Genomic DNA, 22,529 nt, shown 5'->3' with positions numbered 1-22,529 from the left:
GAGGCCGGGCGGGGTGGCTCACACCTGTAATCCCAGCACTTTGGGAGGCTGAGGCGGGCGGATCACGAGGTCAGGAGTTCGAGACCAGCCAGACCAACATGGCAAAACTCTGTCTCTACGAAAAATACAAAAATTGACCCGGTGTGGTGGTGCACGCCTGTAATTCCAGCTACTCAGGAGGCTGAGGCAGGATAATTGCTTGAACCTGGGAGGCGAAGGTTGCAGTGATTGAGCCCCTGCACTCCAGCCTGGGTGACAGAGCGAGACTCTGTCTCAAAAAAAAAAAAAAAAAAAGGAAGGGGAAGGAGACACAGGCTGTCCCAGGCAGGGCCATTGCTCTAGGCTTCCTAGAAGAGTTGGCGCTGGCGGCCTGAATCCATTAGCATCTGTCTGCTCAGCCCTGCTGCCAGGAATGCCCCCAGGAGCTTCAAGGCTATGAACTTTTCATTCACTCAGCCCTTAATTCAGTGCATAGTGAGTGCGGACTGCATGCCAGGCTTTGTAAGGGAGGCCAGCAGGCTGGCCCTTGGGCTTCTCAAGGTTTTGCTTTCAAGCTCTCTCTCTCTCTCTTTCTTTAATTACTTTGTAGGCGGTTTTCCTCCCCTTCAAGCTGAAGCTCCATCCATGCCTTGGATCTGGGCTGCATCAAAGGCAGAGACTGGGCTCGAGGTGGGGAGGGAGCAGGGCTTGTTTTCAATTCCATTCTGTTTGGATTCAGTCGCAGCAAAATTGACAGAGCTCCTGGGATGGGGAAGTAAAAACAGGAACAAGACTACAAGCCCCTACCCTCTGGAGAACATGCTGTGCCTCGCGTAGGGGCCTGAGGTGCGGCTCCAGTCCTGGGAGGGGAGCAGGGACTAGAGGAATCCCATTTGGCTGGTGTCATCAGGGGACATCCCCTTCTTGGAGAGGACATTCCCTTCTTGGAGAGGACATTCTTCCTGAGCTTCAAATGACAGAGGAGGCCAGGTGCGGTGGCTCACACCTGTAATCCCAGCACTTTGCGAGGCCGAGAGGGGGCAGATCACCTGGGGTCAGGAGTTTTACACCAGCTTGGCCAACATGGTAAAACCCCATCTCTACTAAAAAAATAAATTAGCCCGGCGTGGTGGTGGGTGCCTGTAGTCCCAGCTGCAGGAAGCAGAAGATTTGCTTGAACCTGGGAGATGGAGCTTACAGTGAGCCGAGATGGCATCACTGCACTCTAGCCTGGGTGACAGAATGAGAGCATGTCTCAAAAAAAAAAAAAAGACAAAAAGGCCGGGCGCGGTGGCTCACACCTGTAATCCCAGCACTTTGGGAGGCCGAGGTGGGCGGATCACGAGGTCAGGAGATCGAGACCATCCTGGCTAACATGGTGAAACCCCGTCTCTACTAAACAAACAAACAAACAAACAAAACCAAAAAAAAATTAGCCGGTCATGGTGGCAGGCTCCTGTAGTCCCAGCTACTCGGGAGGCTGAGGCAGGAGAATGACGTGAACCCAAGAGGTGGAGCTTGCAGTGAGCCGAGATCGCGCCACTGCACTCCAGCCTGGGTGACAGAGCGAGACTCCGTCTCAAAAAAAAAAAAAAAAAAAAAAAAAAGGCAAAAAAAAAAAAGACAGAGGAGATGGGAGAGAAGTGAAAAGGGCCCCGAAAAAAGGCTGTGGGACTCAGAGATTATTAGTTAGAGGCAGATGATGGCTCATTGATTGATTGAGATGATGGTTCGTTGATTGATTCATTCATTCATTCAGCACCTATGTCTTGAGCCCTTGATTGGTGCTGAGTACTGGGGTTTACAGTGGGGAGGAAACCAGAAGAGGTTCCTGCTCTCCTGGAGCGTACACAGTGTATGGGGGAGACAGATGTAAATCCAGTAATCACAGAAATAGATGGGAACTTGCAGCTGCGATGAGGCCCACAGTGCCCCGGAGCTGTTACTAGGGGAGGAGATTCGCCCAGTCAAGGTGGTCGGGAAAGGTGTTCTGAGCTGGGGTCTGAAGGCTGAGCAGGGTTACTTAGATGAAGAAGACTGGGAGGGCTTTCCTGGCTGTGTGTAGTCGACTTGGGGTGGTGGGGAGGGGCAGAGGACCTGTGGAAGGAAGGCCAGTGGGGCTGGAACAGAGGCAGTGAATGCAGGGTGGGTGTGGGGTGGGCCAGGCAGAACAGAGGGTCTGCATTTCCTGTAAGAACAGCTGGAATCCTCTCCAAGATTTTGAGCAGAGAGAAATGTGTTCAGGTTTGCATTCTGCAGGTCCTCTTGTTGCTATGGGGATTGGATGGCGTGGGGGCACGTGAACATGAGGAGGCCACGGCATGGTGTGGAATTGGGAGTGATGGGCAGGGAGAGCGGAGGGGATGAGGGTCCAGCTGGACATAGATTTAGGAATGCAAAAACAGACTGCGCTGGGTGACATAGATTTCAGTTTCATAATTAATGCCTACCTTGCCTTCCTGAGATACTCAGCATATTCTGCACTTTATTGAAAGATTCCTTTAAATAGTAAGCTCTATTAATATATTTAGGATCCTATCTAATTACCAAAAAAAAAATGAGGCTCACACACTCATTTTTTCTTCTTTTTTTTAAACCGTTGTCTGTCACTGTGCACACACTGCCAGTTTTCTAGGACCATTTGTCTTGGGGTCGAATTGTGTGGCAAATAGATCTACAGACCCCGTCAGTGGCCATGGGAACTGGTTAGAGGATTTGAACCTCGTTAGGAAGGAAATTGTCATCTTGGAAATAGTCCATTTGTTTTGCTGAAAAGAATACCGATTTCAGTTAATAAGCAAGGTAAAAAAAATCCCACCCTGATGAAGTCCTCCGGGATCGTAGAACAGTTCCGTAGAATTTAATTAAAATGACATTGTTTCTAGAAATCATGGAGCTTTCATGCTGGAGGCCCTGGAGGGTAGAGATGGCTGTCAGCACACCTGAGGGAAGGACTGCAGTAGGGAAGAGAGAAGTGACACAGACACACGACTGCTTCCCCCACCCGGCTCCAGGACTTTTGGTGATGGGCTTAGGAATTTTTTTAAATTTTTAAATTTTAATTTTTTTAGAGAGGGTCTCACTCTGTTGCCCAGGCTGAAGTGCAATGGTACGATCTCGGCTCACTGCAACCTCTGCCTCCCAGGTTCAAACAATTCTCCTGCCTCAGCCTCCCAAGTAGCTGGGATTACAGGCACCCGCCACCACACCCAGCTAATTTTTGTATTTTTAGTAGAGACAGGGTTTCACCATGTTGGCCAGGCCAGTCTCGAACTCCTCACCTCAGGTGATCTGCCCACCTTGGCCTCCCAAAGTACTGGGATTACAGGCATGAGCCACCACACCTGGCTGATTTTTTCTTTTTTTGTGGGGGGACGGAGACTCACTGTGTTGTCCAGGCTGGAGTGCAGTAGTATGATCTCAGCTCACTGCAACCTCTGCCTCCCGGGATCAAGCGATTCTCCTGCCTTAGCCTCCCGAGTAGCTGGGACTACAGGTGTGCACCACCACACCCGGCTAATGTTTATATTTTTAGTAGAGACGGGGTTTCACCATGTTGGCCAGGCTGGTCTTGAGCTCCTGACCTCAGGTGATCACCTGCCTTGGCTTCCCAAAGTGCAGGGATTACAGGTGTGAGCCACCATGCCCGGCCAGAAATCTTTTTGTTTATTTGTTTTTTTATTTTTTGGAGACAGAGTCTTGCTTTGTTGCCCAGGCTGCAGTGCAGTGCACAGTCCTAGCTTACTGCAGCCTTAAACTCCCAGGACTCCTCCTACCTCAGCTTCCTGAGTGATCCTCCTACCTCAGCCTCCTGAGTAGCTAGGACTATAGGTGTGTACCTGGCGGTTTGTTTTTTTTTTTTTTTTTTTTGAGACAGGGTCTCTCTCTGTTGCCCAGGCTGGAGTGCAGTGGCGCGATTGTGGGTCGCTGCAACTTCCTCCTCCCAGGCTCAAGCAATCCTCCCTTCTCAGCCTCCCAAGCAGCTGGGACCATAGGCACACACCATCACGCCTGGCTAATTTTGTTAGATATGGGGTTTTGCCATGTTGGCCCAGGCTGGTCTTGACCTCCTGGACTCAAGTGGTCCACCGACCTAGGCCTCCCAAAGTGCTGGGATTACAGGTGGGGTGTGCCACTACTCCTGGCCTAATTTTGTTTTTTGTTTTTTAGACGGAGTTTCACTCTGTCGCCAGGCTGGAATGCAGTGGCATGATCTCGACTCACTGCAACCTCTGACTCCCTGGTTAAGTGATTCCCTCAGCCTCCTGAGTAGCTGGGATTACAGGCACACGCCACCATGCCCAGCTAATTTTTGTATTTTTAGTAGAGATGGGGTTTCACCATGTTGGCCAGGATGGTCTCGATCTCCTGACCTCGTGATCTGCCCACCTCGACCTCCCAAAGTGCTGGGATTACAGGCATGAGCCACCAGGCCCGGCTGATCTTTTTAAAAATTAAAAAAAAAATTTTTTTAAATTTGTAGAGATGGCAGCAGGGGGATCTCTCTGTGTTACCCAGGCTGGTCTTGAACTCCTGGCCTCAAGTGATCCAGATAGTTACAAATATGGGTGTGAGCCACCATGCCCGGCTGGCTTAGGACTCAGTGTTTTTCTTTTCTTTTTTCTTTTTCTTTTTTCTTTTTTTTTTTTTGAGAAAGAGTTTCACTCTGTCGCCCAGGCTGGAGTGCAGTGGTGAGATCTCAGCTTACTGTAACCTCCACCTCTGAGGTTCAAGCAATTCTCCTGCATCAGCCTCCCAAGTAGCTGGGATTACAGGCTCCCGCCATTACACCCAGCTAATTTTTGTATTTTTAGTAGAGACAGGGGTTTCGCCATGTTGGCCAAGTTGGTCTTGAACTCCTGACCTCAAGTGATCTACTCGCTTCAGGCTCCCAACGTGCTGGGATTACAGGCATGACCCACTGCGCCGGGCCTTAGTGATTTTTATTTTAGTTGAGATACTTAAAAACAGGTAGGAGTAATAGGAGTGGAGTGGGGGTAGTTGCACCTTCACAGAGACAAAAGATTTGCAAGGAGTATGTTAATTTATTAGTTATCTTATGTGCAAGACATGATTCTATGTAGTAGTGGGTGGACTTCAGTGCATAAAGCCAAGTCCCCATTCTCGTGGAGCATACATTGTGGTGGGAAAAAAGAGACAGGAAAGCCAATGAGGGAATAATTTAGGAGGTTTAATGGTCATGGAGAAACATAAAGCAGGAAAAAGGATTGGGCTGAATGAATACTGAAGACAAGGTGCATCTCTGCCAATGGCCTTTTGCTTCATCTGTACCCTGCAGAAATGCATTGGATATATAGAACCATTTGTCTTAGAAAATTCCTTATAACCATATAGATAGTGACTGTTATTTGGGAGTATTCCTGCATTAGTTGCTTATTGCTGTATAATTATTCTAAAACTTCAGAGCTTAAGAAAAATTTTAGCAGCTTAAAACATCAAACATCTCACAGTTTCTGTGGTTCAGGAATCTGGGAACAACTGAGCTGGGTGGTTCTGGGTCAGGGTCTCTTATAAGCTTGTGTTAGGCCTTGGCCATGTGTGGTGGCTTACGCCTGTAATCACAGCACTTTGGGAGGCCAAGGGGGGTGGAGTGCTTGAGCCCAGGAGTTCAAAAGCAGCCTGGCCAACATAGTGAGAAATGTTTTGGTGGGGGGAATGATGTAGGCCTGGGCTGCAGTCAGCTGAAGGCTCTATGGGCTGGAAGATCCGCTTCCAAGATGGTGCATCCCCGTGGCTGTTGGCAGGAGGCCTCAGTTCCTTGCCACATATAGCTCTCCATAGGTCTGCTTGAGTGTCCTCATGATATGGCAGTGGGTTCCCCATAGTGAATGGTTCAAGAAACACCAAGGAGGAAGCCACAGTGCCGTTTATGACCTAATTTTGAAAGTCACATATTGTTTGCTCCTGCCACATTCTGTTAATTAAAAGTAAATCACTAAGTCCAGCTCATACTCAAGGGGAGGAGAATTTAGCTCTGCCTCTCGAAGGGAGGTGTATCAAAGCATTTGTAGACATGTTTCAGAGCCTCCACAGTTGCCTAGTTCTATGACATGGGCTCACCTTTTTCACTTAGCACTGCTGGGTTCTGTGATAGATTCCAGAAGTGGATTAGTGAGTCTCCTCCCCTCCTTTGCTCCTGTAGAATACAGGTTTGTAGAGATCAAGTTTCTTGGTGGAATGAAGATATGCTGTGATCTGACAAGCAGTAAAGGAGCTCAAAAGCCCAGCAAAATGGGGACCCCACATAAAGCATAGGTTTGGCCCCCAGATAATTGATAGTTGAGTGGGTTCTCTTCCCTGTGTACTTTCTGGGGGTGGCAGGAGGAACTGGGGAAATTGTTGGGAGTGAGAACCTGACACACAGAGAAGAGGAAACAGAGGCACTGGGCTGGGCACATTTTGGGGCACATTTTGTGTACATTTTGGGGCTTCTGCTACTCTCTCACTCCAGCAAGCCTTTCTTTTTTTTTCTATTTTATCTATAGGACTCTGCTTGATAAATAAAATTTCCCTCCCTCTCTCCCTCCCTCCCTCCCTCCTTCCTTTTTTTTTTTTTTTTTTTTTTTTTGAGACAGGGGCTGTCTCTGTTGCCAAGGCTTCAGTGCAGTGGCACAATCACAGCTCATTGCAGCCTCAGAGTCCTGGGCCCAAGGCATCCTCCTCCCTCCTTCTGGAGTAGCTGGCACTACAGGTGTATGCCACTACCCCCTGGCTTATTTATTTATTTATTTATTTTGAGTGGAGTTTCACTCTTGTTGCCCAGGCTGGAGTGCAATGGTGCGATCTCTGCTCACCCCAACCTCCGCCTCCTGGGTTCAAGCGATTCTCCTGCCTCAGCCTCCTGAGTAGCTGGGATTACAGGCATGTGCCACCACGGCTGGCTAATTTTGTATTTTTAGTAGAGACAGGGTTTCTCCATGTTGGTCAGGCTGGTCTCGAACTCCCAACCTCAGGTGATCCACCCTCCTCGGCCTCCCAAAGTGTTGGGATTACAAACTGAAGCCACTGCACCTGGCCCATCCTCTTGAAGGGACTGTTTCTTCTTCTACAATGTAGGGGTCCTGCCATCTCTGCCCTGCCTTCTTCCCATGCTATGGGGGAGACAGAGCCCACAGTGGATGTGGAAGAGTGTTCACAGGTGGGCAAGATATTTGTCCATGTGGCTGCATTGGAATTCTGGCATCCTCTACTTTTTTTTTTTTTTTTTTTTTTGAGACAGAGTCTCACTCTGCTGCCCAGGCTGGAGTGCCGGTGATGCAATCTCGGCTCACTGCAACCTCTGCCTCCCGGGTTCCAGTGATTCTCCTGCCTCAGCCTCCCGATTTAGCTGGGACTACAGGCATGCAACACCACACCCGGCTAATTTTTTTGCATTTTTTCAGTAGAGACAGTTTTACCATGTTGGCCAGGCTGGTCTTGAACTCCTGACCTCAGGTGATCTGCCTGCCTCAGCCTCCCAAAATGCTGGGATTATAGGTGTGAGCCACTGCACCTGGCCCTCATCCTCTACTTTTCAGTCAACCCTCCTTCACATCCGTATGGGGCTTTTATGTCTACATTGCACATTCACCCTTAACCTCAAGACCTACTCTCTCATCAGCCGTGTTTGCTGGCATTATAAATGATCATCCCTGTGTAATATGTCAGATAGGGAAACCGGCCCGGCACAGGGAGGATGCTGTGGGCCATGCACTAGACCCCAGGCCTTTAGATTCCTGGCTTTTTCTCTCAACTGCTCTACCTTTAAAAGAGGAATAAAGAAAGCCAGCATTCCTGTGTGTATGGACCAACACACCGCCATAGACACTTGGCATGCATATCTCAATAATGGAGGCAGGGGTTACTATCCCCATTTTATAGACAAGGAAACTGAGGTTCATAGTGTTTTAATGCAGGTAACGAGTGAGTACAAGGTAGTAGGGTTAGGCGAGCTGCGGTGGCTCATGTCTGTGATCTCAGCACTTTAGGAGATCCAGGTGGGTGGATTGCTTGAGGCCAGGAGTTCGAGACCAGCCTGGCCAATACAGCAAAACCCCATCTGTACTAAAAATACAAAAATCAGCCGGGTGTAGTGGTGTGCCCCTGGAGTCCCAGCTACTTGGGAAGCTGAGGCATGAGAATCGCTTAAACTCGGGAGATGGAGGTTGCAGTGCGCTGAGATCATGCCACTCCACTCCAGCTTGGGCAAAAGAGCAAGACTCTCTCTTAAAAAACAAACAAACAAACAAACAAATACATTAGGGGCTGATGAGGCTTGTGGATAACTGAGAAATTCCTTTAAAAGTAAAAAAAAAAAAAAATGCTGGCCAAACCAAGTGCTTCTGGGGCCTGGTGTGACCCACGAAGACACCAGTTAGAGGCCCCTGATTAGTGGGACTCTGAGTTCCAGAAAGGGGGAAGATCAGTCCAATGTCACAGAGCCCAGTGAAGTAATTATAGGGTTGCTGCAGGGTGCTACGGTTACACAGATGAATCGGATATAGTCCCTGCCTTCAAGGAGCTGAGGCATTTGTGACTAAAAATACAATTCTCTCATGTGGATAGCCTGGTCCAGCCATCAGGACTGTCTCCTCTCCTAGCTCATTTAATGCCACATCCTTTTCTTTCTTTCTTTTTTTTTTTTTTTTGGGAGAGGGTCTCCTATGTCACCCGGGCTGGAGTGCAGTGGCGCAGTCGTGATTCACCCTTGACCTCGTGAGGTGAAGCAGTCCTCCCACCCCAGCCTCCCTGGTAGCTGGGACTACAGGTGCGCACCATTATGTTGGTTGTCTTAGGGGTGAAACGAGATCACGCATGTAAACAGCTATTATTATTATTAGCACTGGTAATTAGAACCTGTTAATTAATATTGCTCAGTAGTCCTGGTGGCTGGGGTTTGGTTCAGAAAGAATGGAGAGGCTGGAATCTGCCCTTGCAGTGGCTATGGGACCATTTCCAGCCCCCTTGTGGTTTGGGAGAAGGGTGTGGGACAGGGTGGGAGGAGGGCGGGGAATCTGGTGACCTTGAGTGTGGGACTTCTGATTTGAGCGGGATCACCACCTGCAGCTGGAGGTTAGTGGTGAGGTTTGGCTGTAACCTCTGGACTCCTCCTGGAGTTGAGGTGTGGCAGGTAGACCAATGGCGGCAAAGCTGAGGGACTGGGAGACAGGCTGCCTGGGTGAGCACTGCCTCTGATAGGCTGGTGACCCGAACTGGAGGCTGGACCCGAACTCGAGGCTTGAGTCACAAGCCTCCCTGTGCTTATCTGAAAACAGGAAGAATCCTGGGAATGACTTTTTAGGGTTGTTGTGAAGTTTGGATTAAGTAATCCAGGTACCATAGTTTGGATGATGCGGTGAATATGTATTTATCTCAAAGGAGTCTCTCAACCATGCTATGATGTAGGGTACACAGTCACTAAGCCACCAGGCAGGGGAAGGGGTGGTAAAAGAACATCTTAGAATGCAGAATTGAACTTCAGTGCCGAGCAGTGAGGATGCTGTTCAGAGAGGGGAAGTGAGTTGTTTAAGGTCACACAGCGCGTGGGCCTTGGGGTCAGAGCGGCTTCCCCCTTCTCAGCGCTACCATACTCCGGATCCCACTCTCCCCGCGGCCCCTAGCTCGGGTCCTTTCTATGGCTGTATCTGGAGGGGTACATCTTAGGAAGGTGGCTTTGCTGGCCGTCACCTGCTATGGAACACGGGGCGCAGGGGGGTGGGGAGAGCCAGCCCTGCACCCCCACCGGCCGGGCGAGGGGCGTCTCCTGGCGCCGGCCCGCGCTGCTTCCCGGTCGCCCCGCGGCCTCCCTCCGCCTCCCTGGCGGCCCCGCGCTGCGGGTGTTCAGTTTCAGCGCGGGCATGAGCGCAGGCAGCGCCCGGCTCCCCGCGGAAGGAAGGCAGCGAGCGGGGGCCCCGCGTCCTCGGCCGGGGCCTGGCAGCGCCGTGGAGGGGGCTCGGCTCGCGTTGCCGCCGGGAGTGGGGCCGGGCGCGCGTCGAGCCTCCGCAGCCGAAGGGGACGCCCGGGAGCCGAAGGGGACGCCCGGGAGCCGCCGCCGCCGCCGCCGAGGGTAACCGCGGGCCGCGCTGCCCGGGCGCCCCCTCCTTTGTGGCGCTGCGCGAGGCGGGTGTGGGTGGCCTCCCGCCCGCGGGCTACAGGGCCGGCGTCGCGGAGCCGCTCTTTGTGTCTCCCGGGGTCGGGTGCGAGTGTGCGGCGCGCTCTTGGCACCTCCCGCGCCCCTCGGGTGTCAGCGTTCCGGCGCCCCTCCGGCCCTTTCCCCACGGGGACGCCTCCCGAGCCACCGGGGGAGTTACGCCAAGTTGGAGGGAAAAAGGTGGGGCGGGGCCGCCCCGCCTCCGCAGCCCCCAGGCAGCGCCCCAAAGTTGGTGCTGCAGGTGCAGCAACCCTCCTGCCGCCCTTCTCCCCGGCTGGCCCGGCCGTGGCAGGCGGGAACCCCCAAGGGCTCGGTTCGGGGGCTCCCGATGATCTGCCGCCAACTTGGAGGGTGCCTTGCTGCACAGAAGCCACCTGAACTGGGGGCGGCCGGGGGCGGCCGAGGCCCAGGCGGAAGCCGGGCTAGCCGGCTGGCCGTGGGGAGAGCTTAGCGGCCGTGGCACCGAGCCGGGGTGCCCATGTGACTGCGGTGTGCTTGGGAAGAGGAAGCTGCAGAGGTCAGTGCAAAGGCGTCACGCCAGAGCGAGCGAGCAAACCAGCCAGGGGGGAGCCCCGGAGCCAGCGCGGGGCGGGAGCGGGGGTGGCCTGTCGCTGCAGGGGCCGGACAAAGCCGCGCTGTCCCAGCCACCCTGGCTCCCCTAATGCCTGCGATCGCGGGGTGGGAGGGGCGGCCAGGCTTGGCGGCCAGGAAATGAGGGACACCGGGAGGAGGGGCCTCTCCCGGGAGAGGCAGGTCTGGAAGAGGCGGCCCCAGCCCTCCGAGGGGCCTCTGGATGCTGGAGGGTGACCCAGAGGGCAGATCAGACACAGACTCAACTTGGAGAACTTTCCCTGCACGCTGCAGCCAGCTTGCAGCGATTCTTTTCTGCACGTGCTGGGGAGGTCGGGGTTGCGGGGAGCTGGAGGATGGCAGGATGGGGGTGACCTGGTTAGCCAGGCAGCCCTGGGGCCCGCAGCCCAAGAGGCGAGCTCCTGTCCTCTCCTCTCTGCTGTGGGTACCCGCGGGCATCCAGCTGCCGACAAGAGAAGCACGTTCTCTGGGCTCCGCCCCGCACATACTTAGATTGTTTTCCCTAGACTGTGTTCAGCTGAGGCCTGGAGGGGGTGGAAACCAAGGTTAGATTAAAAACAGAAAAAAAAAAAAACCAAGACGAAGAGATGGTTTTAGGGAAATGAAGACTAATATTTTGAAGTGGTGCTTAGAGAGAAGAGGCCAGTGTGGTCCGTGGGGGTGGGGTGGGTGAGGGCTTCAGGACCCCCCCTTTCCTTGGAGAGAAGAGGATCACCCAGGCCTTCAGGCGGGGACCCCGCTGGGCCCAGCCGGCCTACAGGTGAGGACGGTGTGGAGCCCAGAGTCGGGACTTTGACCACCCCATTGCCAGCTCCGCAGCCCGCGCCTGTCTTCGTGACAGCCTGCGTCCTGTGCTGTCAACTACACCCCTCCGATGGGGTTGCTAGGCAGCGGGGCTCTGATGTACTGGAAGGCCTTCTGATTTGTCAGCCTCCTGCAGACACATGGTTAAGGCTCCTTCCAGCCTATGGGGAGGAGGGACGCGGGCACGCCGCCTGCATACTGCTGAGCCCCCGGTCCACCTGAAAGCGAGGTGCAAAAGGCAGCCAGAGGGAGGGGGCACCAGGAGCCCTCCGCCTTCTGACCAGCTCAGCCCCACTCCCCGCATTATCTCCACTCATGCCGGCGCGCTGCTGGCTCCTCCCTGTCCGTCCCCGCCCCATTCCTTCCCTCTTCCCCAAACCATGGAAAGGCAAAGTGCAGCGGGGAAAAGAGGTCAGTGGGGTAAGCATGTGTTGCGGGCTCCGGAGGTGCCAAGGTGCATGGGCTTGAGCGGTGGGGAGGCTGCCCATCCGTGCCACCCGGGGCTCTAGTGGGAAGGGGCAAGTGGCAGGGAGGGGTCCCTGGCACCGTCATGTGCCAGGCCTGGACTTGGAAGCCTTCTCTGTGCCCCCTGCTCCTTAAGCTCTGCCCCACTCCTAAGAGGGCAGCAGTTGAGGGAGGAGGGGAGCCCTGGGTGTTTCTGCAAGGAAGGGTGGGCTCTCCAGCCCTCCATAGCACTGAGAAGGGGATGGCTGCTGGCCGGTTCCTGCTTCCCCTGGATTCACTCCCCTGCCCCAGCCTCCAAGATCCAAGTTCTTCCTCCTCCTCCTCTTCCTCTGTGCATGGCCACCACCCCCAATTTAATTTCTCTTAAATTTTTACTTGTTTATAACAGCCTTACTGAGACATAATTCACAGACCGTTCACCCATGTAAAAGTGTACAATTCAACGGGTTTTAGTATGTTCACAGAGTTTTGCAACCACAGTTAATTTTAGAACATTTTCATCACCCCAGAATGAAACCTTGTACCCATTAGCAGTCATTCCCCATTGTCCTGCCCCCCAGCCCCTGACACCCACTAATCTGCTTTCTGTCTCTATAGATTTGTCTACTCTGCACATTTTGTATACGTGGGACCAGACACCGCGTGGTCTTTTGGGGCTGGAACCCCCTCTTACTTTTCTAGCTGCATTGCTTACTTGGCAATCAATTGCAGTTTTGTTTTTTTGGTTTTTTTGTGTGTGGTTTTTTTTTTTGGTCATTTAACTTTTCCTGTGCATTGCTTCTTTAGGAGTGTTGCACAGTTAGGGGCAGGGGTCTTCTGCATTCTTATGCATTTCTCTCAAGGCCAAAGCTGGCTCAGGGCTGGACCTCTGGTTGAATGAATGAGGAGATGAATGGGGACTGGTAATTGGCAAGCTGTGCAGGTGGTTTACAACTGAATTCCAGGGGGCCCAGCTGCTACAAAGGGGGCTGGCAGCTTGGGAGAACTGCAGGTATCCAAGCTGTGAAGGAGCAGAGAGGAAGCCTCTAACTGGGGGAGGGCAGAGGTGGGGCAAAGGTAGAAACCCACCCCGTTAGGAACCTGTAAAGTGGTCTGTGGGTTGCCACTTCTCGCAAGAACCTGAAAACAAGTGTATCACTCCCAGCCTCTGGGGTAGGTAGGCGACCAGTGCTTGAGATTTGTCACCTGATCACAGGGGCTTCCCCCGTGGGGAACTCCGATTACATTTGGATTTTTAAAGAAGAAAAAAAGAAAATTCCCCAGCGTCAGCGTTTATAAAAGGGCACCAGTTCAGGACCTCTGAAGTCCTTTGCTTACGTCTTGTGATTTAGATCTTGACTTGTGTTCTGTCTCCCTGCCTCTGTGTTGCAGGTACTGTCTGATGAGCGTGAAAGGTTGTTTCACTGACTTCCACATCGACTTTGGAGGCACTTCCGTTTGGTACCATGTTTTCCGGGGTGGGAAGGTGAGTTTCAGTTGCCTTTAACTTTCTATGCATCTCTAGCTGTTTGTGTGGGGAGGGGCTCACCTTTCCCTCTCCTCCCACCTCCCTCCTCCAACCAGCCCTGCCCCAGGAGTACTTTAAGGATTACTCTTTTTTTTTTTTTGAGATGGAGTCTCGCTCTGTCGCCCAGGCTGGAGTGCAGTGGTGCAATCTCGGCTCACTGCAAGCTCTGCCTCCTGGGTTCACACCATTCTCCTGCCTCAGCCTCCTGAGCAGCTGGGACTACAAGTGCCTGCTACCACGCCCTGCTAATTTTTTGTATTTTTAGTAGAGACGGGGTTTCACGGTGTTAGCCAGGATGGTCTTGATCTCCTGACCTCGTGATCCGCCCGCCTTGGCCTCCCAAAGTGCTGGGATTACAGGCGTGAGCCACCGTGCCCGGCTTTTTTTTTTTTTTTTTAATTATTATTTTTTTAAGAGATAGGGTCTTGCTCTGTCACCCAGGGTGGAGTGCAGTGGCGAAATCACAGCTCGCTGTAGCCTCCACCTCCTGGGCTCAAGCGATCTTCCAACCTCAGCTCTCGAGTAGCTGGGACTTGTTCTCAAAGTCCTGGGCTCACGTGATCCTCTCATCTTGGCCTTCCAAAGTGCTGGGATTGTAGGCGTGGGCCATGGCTCCTGGCCCAGGGTCGCTTCTTTCCCTAGAACCACCTCCTCCTTCTGGAGGGCAAGGTCAAGTTCAGCCCTTTTACATCACATCTAGTCACCCATGCAGGCCTGCTCCACTCACCCAGTCTGGTGTTCAAAGCCCCTTGGGCCAGATTTGAAGCTTGGGTTTGGCTCGAGAACGTCCAGCATTCATCTTCTCTGGCTGTCATCTCAGCTCCTGCCCTGGGACCTTTTTACTTCAAAGTCTAGTTGCCAGCACCACCTGCCTCTAGGAACATTTTGCACTGGGGACAGAATGCTAAGGGTGCTCCCTGTGTCTGCTTTTGTTGCGTGTCCACGTGGGGATGTGGGTGTCCTTGATGGAGGTGGGTGCTTCTTGAAAATACGCCTGTGCCACCCTGCTTGGCTGGGTCTGCATGTGCGTTTGTTTTAACTGAACGTGTTGGAAGAAATTCTGGGAGGAAGTCAACCCACTTGATTCCAGATGTTTTTCCTCCTCCTCCAAAGTATGCACAAGCTGGGTTTATTTACTGGGCTATTTTATCTTACAACTTAGGAAATTCCCTTCCTCTCCTTCCCCCACCTCCTAGACAAGCCTGTGGTTCGGGAGAAAGCATGTCCCACCCAGTCCAGGAAGTACTCCCATCCTGGGATTTCAGCAGGAATGGAGGTTCCCTGAAGGTGGGCACAGCCCTTCCTGCCTCCCCAGAGGCTCTAGGGACCTGGCCTTGCAGAGAGTCCAGAGGGATGGATCTGCCATCTCTCCACACCCCCCACCCCACACACAGCTTGTCTCGCCCCCTCCCCTTCCGCCAGGCAGGTGGGGCCCTCTCTCTGGGTCTTGTCTGGGCCTGGGTCTCCAGCTGACTGCCTGTGTTTTCTCCCAAGATTTTTTGGCTGATTCCTCCAACGCTGCACAATTTGGCGCTGTACGAGGAGTGGGTGCTGTCAGGCAAACAGAGTGACATCTTTCTGGGAGACCGTGTGGAACGATGCCAAAGAATTGAGCTGAAGCAGGGCTACACATTTTTCATCCCTTCCGGTAGGTTTCCAGGGGCTCTCTCTGGGCTCCTCGAGTCTCCTGCGGCCTGAGCCAGGGTTTTAGGCCCCCTGAGGGTTGCTCTGGGCCTGGTGGGTTTGACAGGCCATTGGCAGTCCCCGAGGGGAGCCAGCCGTGGGCTGGAGGGAAAAGCCGTGCAGTTTTCCCCTCACATCCCACCTGTATCTACCACCTACGGGCTGGAATTCTCTCTCCCTTGGAGAAGGCCTTGGGCCCTCTCAGGGGAGACTCGAATCCCTGTGCAGGACTTCCTGTGGAGATTGTGTGTTGGGTAATGGGGGTGGGTTTGCCCTGAGGCAGGGTGTGGGGAAGGGCTGTGCATGGCCTCAGGTGGAATTCTGGATCGGCCACTTAGAGGCTGTGACTTCACTTCTTCGTGCCTCGGTATTCCCATCTGTAAAATAGGATTAAGATTTCCCCAGGGTGGTCATGAGGGCTGAGTGAGTTCAGATCTCCTTGCCTCCAGTTCACTGGAGATGGACTAAGGGCTTTTGGCTGGTTCCTGGCTCAGTTACTAGTAGATGTGGCTGATGACCTAGGGGTCAGGGAATTATCTCTTAGGTTGCATTAATGGAAGCATTCTACCTAGGATGAGAGAGGTGATAGTCCTGCTGTGTAGAGGGAGGGGGTCAGGCCACACATAGGAGTTGTGCTTTTTTTTTTTTTTTTGAGACAGTCTTGCTCTGTCACCCAGGCTAGGGTGCAGTGGCGTGATCTTGGCTCACTGCAACCTTCACCTCCCGGGTTCAAGCAGTTCTCATGTCAGCCTCCCAAGTCTCAGCCTCCCAAGTAGCTGGGATTACAGACGTGCGCCAACATGCCCAGCTAATTTTTGTATTTTTAGTAGAGGTGGGATTTTGCCATGTTGTCCCGGCTGGTCTCCAAGTCCTGGCCTCAAGGGATTCTCCCTCCTTGGCCTCCCAAAGTGCTAGGATTACAGATGTGAGCCACCGCACCTAGCCTGTAGGAAGGAGGTTTTGTTCCTCTTGGTCATTGTACTTTGGAGGTTAAATCAACCTGAAGTGGGGTGTGGGTGTGTCTGGAAACCACATCAGGTGAGATGTGTTTGAAGGAGGAATTGGGTTGCTTTACATGAGGAAGTGAAGGCATATGGTAACTGCGGTCAGCCAGGTGAAGGATTGTCTCCTGAAAGGAGTATAGCCGAGTGGTGTTGAAATAACTTGCTCTATTAGGTAGTGAGCTCCCTGTCACTGGAGGCATATAAGTAGAAAGTAGATATGGATGACGCAAGGTGCTTGCAGACAATTTACAACTGGGTGGAAGCTTGGACCAGAGGATAGGAGTAACCTTTGAGGCCACCAAGATGTTTCTGAGAGTTGGGCTAGAAACTGGTCTTAGGTCTGGACATCAAGCACTAGTGGTGGTTGTAGTAGCAGTTCCTGCTATGGGGATGGGGCCTCCAACACCTGGGTGCTTCTAGAAAGTTGGGCAGAAACTGGAGACTTCCCTATTAGGGAGATTTGGGATTTGGAAGTAGCAGGGTTTAGTGCGGGGATGACTTTGTTACCATGGCCCCAGGTCTGTCCTCAGACCTGCTTGGCTCAGGGAAGGGACCGACCCCTGCTTGGGATGGAAGGGAACTGCACTTGGTGGTCAGCGTTTATAGGGACACCCTGGCAGATGTGGAGTAGTGGAGACTCGGGAAGGAGGTGGTATCCTCCTTCTAAGCTGTGCTCAATCCACTCTGCAGGTGTTGCTGGATTGGCCCTGGATTCAAAGGATGACTGGAAGGCTCTTGGCCTTGCTGCTGACTCTGTGATGTTAGCTGGTCTCTTCCTCTCTCTGCACCTCAGCTCTCTCTACAATGGCGGCGGGGTGGAGTTGAACTCTGGGACCCTCAAGTTCCCTCCCAACCCCATCCTCTGAGCCTAACAGGCCTTAAGTCTCTCTGTCCAGGCCTTATGCAGAGCTGGGAGGTGGCTCATCACTTTTCCCCTGTGTGGGATGGTGTGGGTGTTGATGTTGGTGACTTAAGCAAGCTGGGGGAGGTCTTGAGAAGCCCTGGCAGCAGGGGTGTGGGCGTGGCTGTCTATTGAAGGCAGGAAGAGGAAATGTGCATTTGAGTTGCTGCAAGCAGGAGTCCAGTTAGGTCCTGGCAAAGACTTCTGGCCTGAAGGGTCATGCATTGAGATACCAGGATTTTTTCCCCTGGAGTTTTGGGAAGTAGAAAAGGGACAGTTGGAATTTGCCACCCTCTGAGATACAGGGGTGGGGTAGGGTGGGAGGGAGGGTGCAGCATAGTTCAGCGGTTCCCAGCCATTGATTTCATGGACCAGTGAAAAAAAACTTAGGAACAGATACAGAGTTGCCAACTTGTAATTTTGCTAAAGATGGGTGTTAAGATCAACAAACCGCATGATCTATTCTGACACTAAAAAAGTTACAAGTATAAAATGTCAGAATAAAGGATAGTACTTTAACTTTGATAGTTTTTCTCATTCTGTTTCCAACCAGTGAAAAGTAACGGACCAGAGACTGGGGTCCACTGACCTAGATTAGTTTTTTTTTTTTTTTTTGAGAGGGAGTCTCGCTCTGTTGCCCAGGCTGGAGTGCAGTGGCGCAATCTCGGCTCACTGCAAGCTCCGCCTCCCGGGTTCACACCATTCTCCTGCCTCAGCTTCCTGAATAGCTGGGACCACAGGTGCCCGCCACCATGCCTGGCTAATTTTTTGTGTTTTTAGTAGAGACACGTTTTCACTGTGTTAGCCAGGATGGTCTTGATCTCCTGACCTCATGATCTGCCCACCTTGGCCTCCCAAAGTGCTGGGATTACAGGCGTGAGCCACTGCGCCTGCTCTTCTTTTTTTTTTTTTTTTTTTTGAGACGGAGTCTTGCTCTGTCGCCAGGCTGGAGCATGGTGGCGCAATCTTGGCTCACTGCAACCTCCGCCTCCCGGGTTCAAACGATTCTCCTGCCTCAGCCTCCCTAGTAGCTGAGATTACAGGTACACACCACCATGCCCGGCTAATTTTTGTATTTTTAGTAGCAACAGGGTTTTGCCATGTTGTCCAGGCAGGTCTCGAACTCCTAGGGTCAAGTGATCCACCCGCCTCGGCCTCCCAAAATGCTGGGATTACAGACATGAGCCACCGCGCCCAGCCCCTAGATGAGTATTTTAGGTCCTCCCCAGGCCTGGGGATTCTCTCCAGCATTCACACCCTCTGAGCCACTTACAGACACACATCTGAGATTCGTGGTACTTGATTTGTGGCTTTGAGGAGAGAGTCTTGGGAAACCCAGGAAGGGTTTGCAGCTTCCTGGATGGGAGTTTTTCTGTATTGAAGCAGAGAATTGAATTCTGGCATTTCCCACCTCTGACCTGAGTTTTCATTGCCACAGTGTGACCTTAGGCACCTCTCCTCCTGCCACACTGACCTCACGCCTCCCAGTCCGTGGTTCATGGAGTCTTCAGTTCTCTGAAAGCTCATAGGATGCTGATGGTTTAGGAAGACTTTCATCATAAAGGGATGCTGGATTTTGTCAAATGCTTTTTCTGTGTCTATTCAGATGATCGTGTGATTTTTTAATTTTTAATTCTGTTTACGTGGTGTATCACATTTATCGACATGTGTATGTTAAACCATCCCTGGTATGAAACCCACTTGATCATGCAGGGATTATCTTGTTGATATGCTGTTGAATTTAGTTAGCTAGTATTTTGTTGAGGTTTTTTGCATCTATGTTAATCAGGGATATTGGTCTTTAGTTTCTTTTTTGTTATGTCCTTTCCTGGTTTGGGTATTAGGGTGATACTGGCTTCATAGAATGATTCAGAGAGGATTCTCTCTTTCCCTCTCTTTTGGAATAGTGTCAACAGGATTGGTACCAAGTCATCTTTGTTTTGTTTTGTTTTTTTGAGACAGAGTTTCACTCTTGTTACCCAAGCTGGAGTGCAGTGGCGCGATCTCAGCTCACTGTAACCTCCGCCTCCCAAGTTCAAGCGATTCTCCAGCCTCAGCCTCCCAAGTAGCTGGGATTACAGGCATGTGCCGCCACGCCTGGCTAATTTTTGTATTTTTAGTAGAGATGGGGTTTCACCATGTTGCCCAGGCTGGTCTCAAACTCCTGACCTCAGGTGATCTGCCTGCCTTGCCAAGTCATCTTTGAGTGTCTGATAGAATTCAGCTATGAATCCAAGGAAGACCTTATTTATTTATTTATTTATTATTTTTTCATTTTTTGAGACAGAGTCTCACCCTGTTGCCTAGGCTGGAGTGCACTGGGCACCATCTCGACTCACTGCAACCTCCACCTCCCAAGTTTAAGCAATTCTCATGCCTCAGCCTCCTGAGTAGCTGGGATTACAAGCGTACGCTACCGGGCCCGGCTAACTTTTGTGTTTTTAGTGGAGATGGGGTTTTTCCATGTTGATCAACCTGGTCTCAAATTCCTGGCCTCAAGTGATCCTGCTGCCTCAGCCTCCCAAAGTGCTGGGATTACAGCCATAAGCCATAGCGCCCGGCTGCCAAGGAAGATTTTAAATGGTGCTATTCTTCAGGCTTTATTCCTAGGTAACCTAGGAGAGCTGCCTGGAAGAGGAAGACCGTTGAAGGTGACTGAGGAGTAGAATGACCTGGAGAAAGGGGTTTGAGCTTGCCCTGCCTAGCTGGCCATACCTTGATGAGGCAGGAGGTGAGAATACAGCGTCAGGGTCAGGACATCAAGGCCACAGTCAGGACATCAAGGCCACACTAAACAGTGCCTAGGGGTCACCAGGTGTTAGCCTTATAATTATCAGTAAGGAAAGCTGGAGGTGGAAGTCACCCCCAGGGAATAGGAGGTTGGAAACTTTAAGTACCTGGGGTGAACCAGGTGATGTCTTTTTCCTCCAACTCAACCTGGCCTATGGGAGCATCCTGGTCACATTTGCAGGCTCGGCCTCCCCACTCTGGCTGTACCAGCCTAGGTGAGCTATAGTTAACAGTTATAAGCAATGAACATTTACAAATTTTATTTTATTTTATTGAGTCAGGGTCTTACTTTGTTGCCCAGGCTGGAGTAGCATGGCTTGATCCAGTGAACATTTTATGTGCATTATGTATCTTCTCTGCAAGCATTTATGGAAAAATGTAATATTCCCCACTTTTTTTTTTTTTTTTTTTTTTTTGAGACGGGGTCTCCCTCTGTCACCCAGTCTGGAGTGCAGTGGCGCAATCTCAGCTCACTGCAAGCTCTGCTTCCTGGGTTCATGCCATTCTCCTGCTTCAGCCTCCTGAGTAGCTGGGACTACAGGCGCCTGCCACCACGCCCGGCTAACTTTTTTTGTATTTTTAGTAGAGGCGGGGTTTCACTGTGTTAGCCAGGATGGTCTCAATCTCCTGACCTCGTGATCCACCCGCCTCGGCCTCCCAAAGTGCTGGGATTACAGGTGTGAGCCACCGTGCCCGGCCTCCCCACCTTTTTAAAAAAAATTTTTTTTTTAGGCTGGGCACAGTGGCTCACGCCTGTAATCCCAGCACTTTGGGAGGCCAAGGCGGGCAGATCAGGAGATTGAGACCATCCTGGCTAACACGGTGAAACCCCGTCTCTACTAAAAATACAAAAAAAAAAAAAAATTATCTGGGCGTGGTGGCGGGTGCCTACGTAGTACCAGCTACTCAGGAGACTGAGGCCGGAGAATGGCATGAACCCGGGAGGCAGAGCTTGCAGTGAGCGGAGATCACGTCACTGCACTCCAGCCTGGGCGACAGAGCGAGACTCCGTCTCAAAAAAAAAAAAAAAAGAAATTTATTTAATTTTTCAGACAGAGTGTTGCTCTTGTTGCCAAGGCTGGAGTGCAATGGCATGATCTCGGCTCACTGCAACCTCCGCCTCCTGGGTTCAAGTGATTCTCCTGCCTCAGCCTCCTGAGCAGCTGGGATTACAAGTGTGTACCACCACGCCCAGCTAATTTTTGTAGTTTTAGTGGAGACGTGGTTTTACCATGTTGCCCAGGCTGGTCTTGAACTCCTGACCTCAGGTGATCGGCCCGCCTCGGCCTCCCCAAGTGCTGGGATTACAGGTGTGAGCCACTGTGCCTGGCTAAAAAAATTTTTAAATTTTGTTTTAGAGACATGGTCTTGCTCTTGTGCCTAGACTGGAGTGCAATGTTGTGATCACAGCTCATTGCAGTGTTGCCTTGACCTCCTGGGCTTAAACAATCATCCTATCACAGCCTCTAGGGTAGCTGGGACTACAGGCATGTGACACCATTTTTTTTTTTAAACAAATAAAGAAAATACCTAAGACCCAAGATCTCACAGTGTCCAGGTCAGAGCAAGAACCCAGGTGTGCCTACTTTGAAAACACATATTCCTAAATATACCTACTTTGAACTCCAGTAGCTTGGGAGTCAGGAGACTTGGGATCTGGTCCTCCTTCTTGACTCTTGACTATGTGAGAACTATTTGCTCATTTAACAAACTTTCTTTTTTTTTTCCCCTGAGGCAGAGTCTTGCTCTGTCACCCAGGCTGGAGGGCAATGGCGCAATATTGGCTTACTGCAACTTTTACCTCCTGGGTTCAAGTGATTCTCCTGCCTGAGGAGGCTGAGGCCTCCTGAGTAGCTGGGATTACAGGCGTGTGCCACCACACCCAGCTAATTTTTTCTATTTTTAGTAGAGACAGGGTTTCATCATGTTGGCCAGGCTGGTTTCAAACTCCTGACTTCAAGTGATCTGCCTGCCTTGGCCTCCCAAAGTGCTGGGATTACAGGTGTGAGCTACCAGTCTCAGCTTCATTTAACAAACTTTCTTAAGGGCCCACTTGGTGCCAGATGATGTGGGGGGCCTTGGAGGGGACATAAGACAGATCCCCTCCCTCCTGAGAGCAGCTTGTCCAGCCAGGTGGCATCCAGGGTGGCAGAGGCCAGTATGGGGACCTTATTTGTCATATAAGTGGGGATGGCAGTGCCTGGGGAAGACCCAGGGATCTGTGACTTGGGCTGGCCTAAAGTTATTTCCCATCCTTGCATTCTAGAAAGAACCACTGAAGACCCAAATATCATGGTAGCCCCAGGTATTTCTTACACTCCAGCAAGTCTGAGAAGAAATTCCTTAATGGTGTCACGTGGTTGGGCCTCAGACGATCCATCTATCAAATGGGTCTAAAGCAGGGAAGGGGACTGGATGGGTTGGGGCCGTGGGAAACTGGGCAGTACCTGCTCAGCCAGTCCAGCTAGGGCCAGGTGGGAATCCAGACCTTCCTATTTTTCTAGGTGGAAGGCAGCATTTCAGATTGTCACATGGAATGTACTGGCATGGCACGGTGGCTCACGCCTGTAATCCCAGCACTTAGCACTTTGGGAGGCTGAGGTGGGCGGATCACCTGAGACTGGGAGTTAGAGACCGGCTTGGCCAACATGGTAA

General features: G+C 51.8%; 1 protein-coding gene across 19 annotated transcripts in view; it reads left to right on the top strand.

Moving 5' to 3' along the window:
• KDM2B (lysine demethylase 2B) overlaps positions 1–22,529 on the top strand; it is a 170,068-nt gene that overhangs the window by 47,740 nt on the left and 99,799 nt on the right. For 15 of the 19 annotated variants that reach the window (XM_063593729.1, XM_063593725.1, XM_055096262.2 and 12 more), the window contains 2 exons: positions 13,361–13,454; positions 14,991–15,144. In XM_063593729.1, the coding sequence (XP_063449799.1) occupies positions 13,361–13,454; positions 14,991–15,144 (248 nt within the window). Of the gene's footprint in view, positions 1–9,656; positions 10,046–10,162; positions 10,647–11,023; positions 11,481–11,698; positions 11,936–13,360; positions 13,455–14,990; positions 15,145–22,529 lie in introns of those variants that run through there. The other 4 variants (XM_063593733.1, XM_063593737.1, XM_063593739.1 and 1 more) reach the window with 4 other exon arrangements.

This window comes from Pan paniscus, chromosome 10 (genome assembly GCF_029289425.2).
Source record: "Pan paniscus chromosome 10, NHGRI_mPanPan1-v2.0_pri, whole genome shotgun sequence".
Classification (NCBI taxonomy): Eukaryota; Metazoa; Chordata; class Mammalia; order Primates; family Hominidae; genus Pan; species Pan paniscus.
The sequence above is the reverse complement of the archived record's forward strand: the minus strand, read 5'-3'. Positions and strand labels throughout refer to the sequence as shown.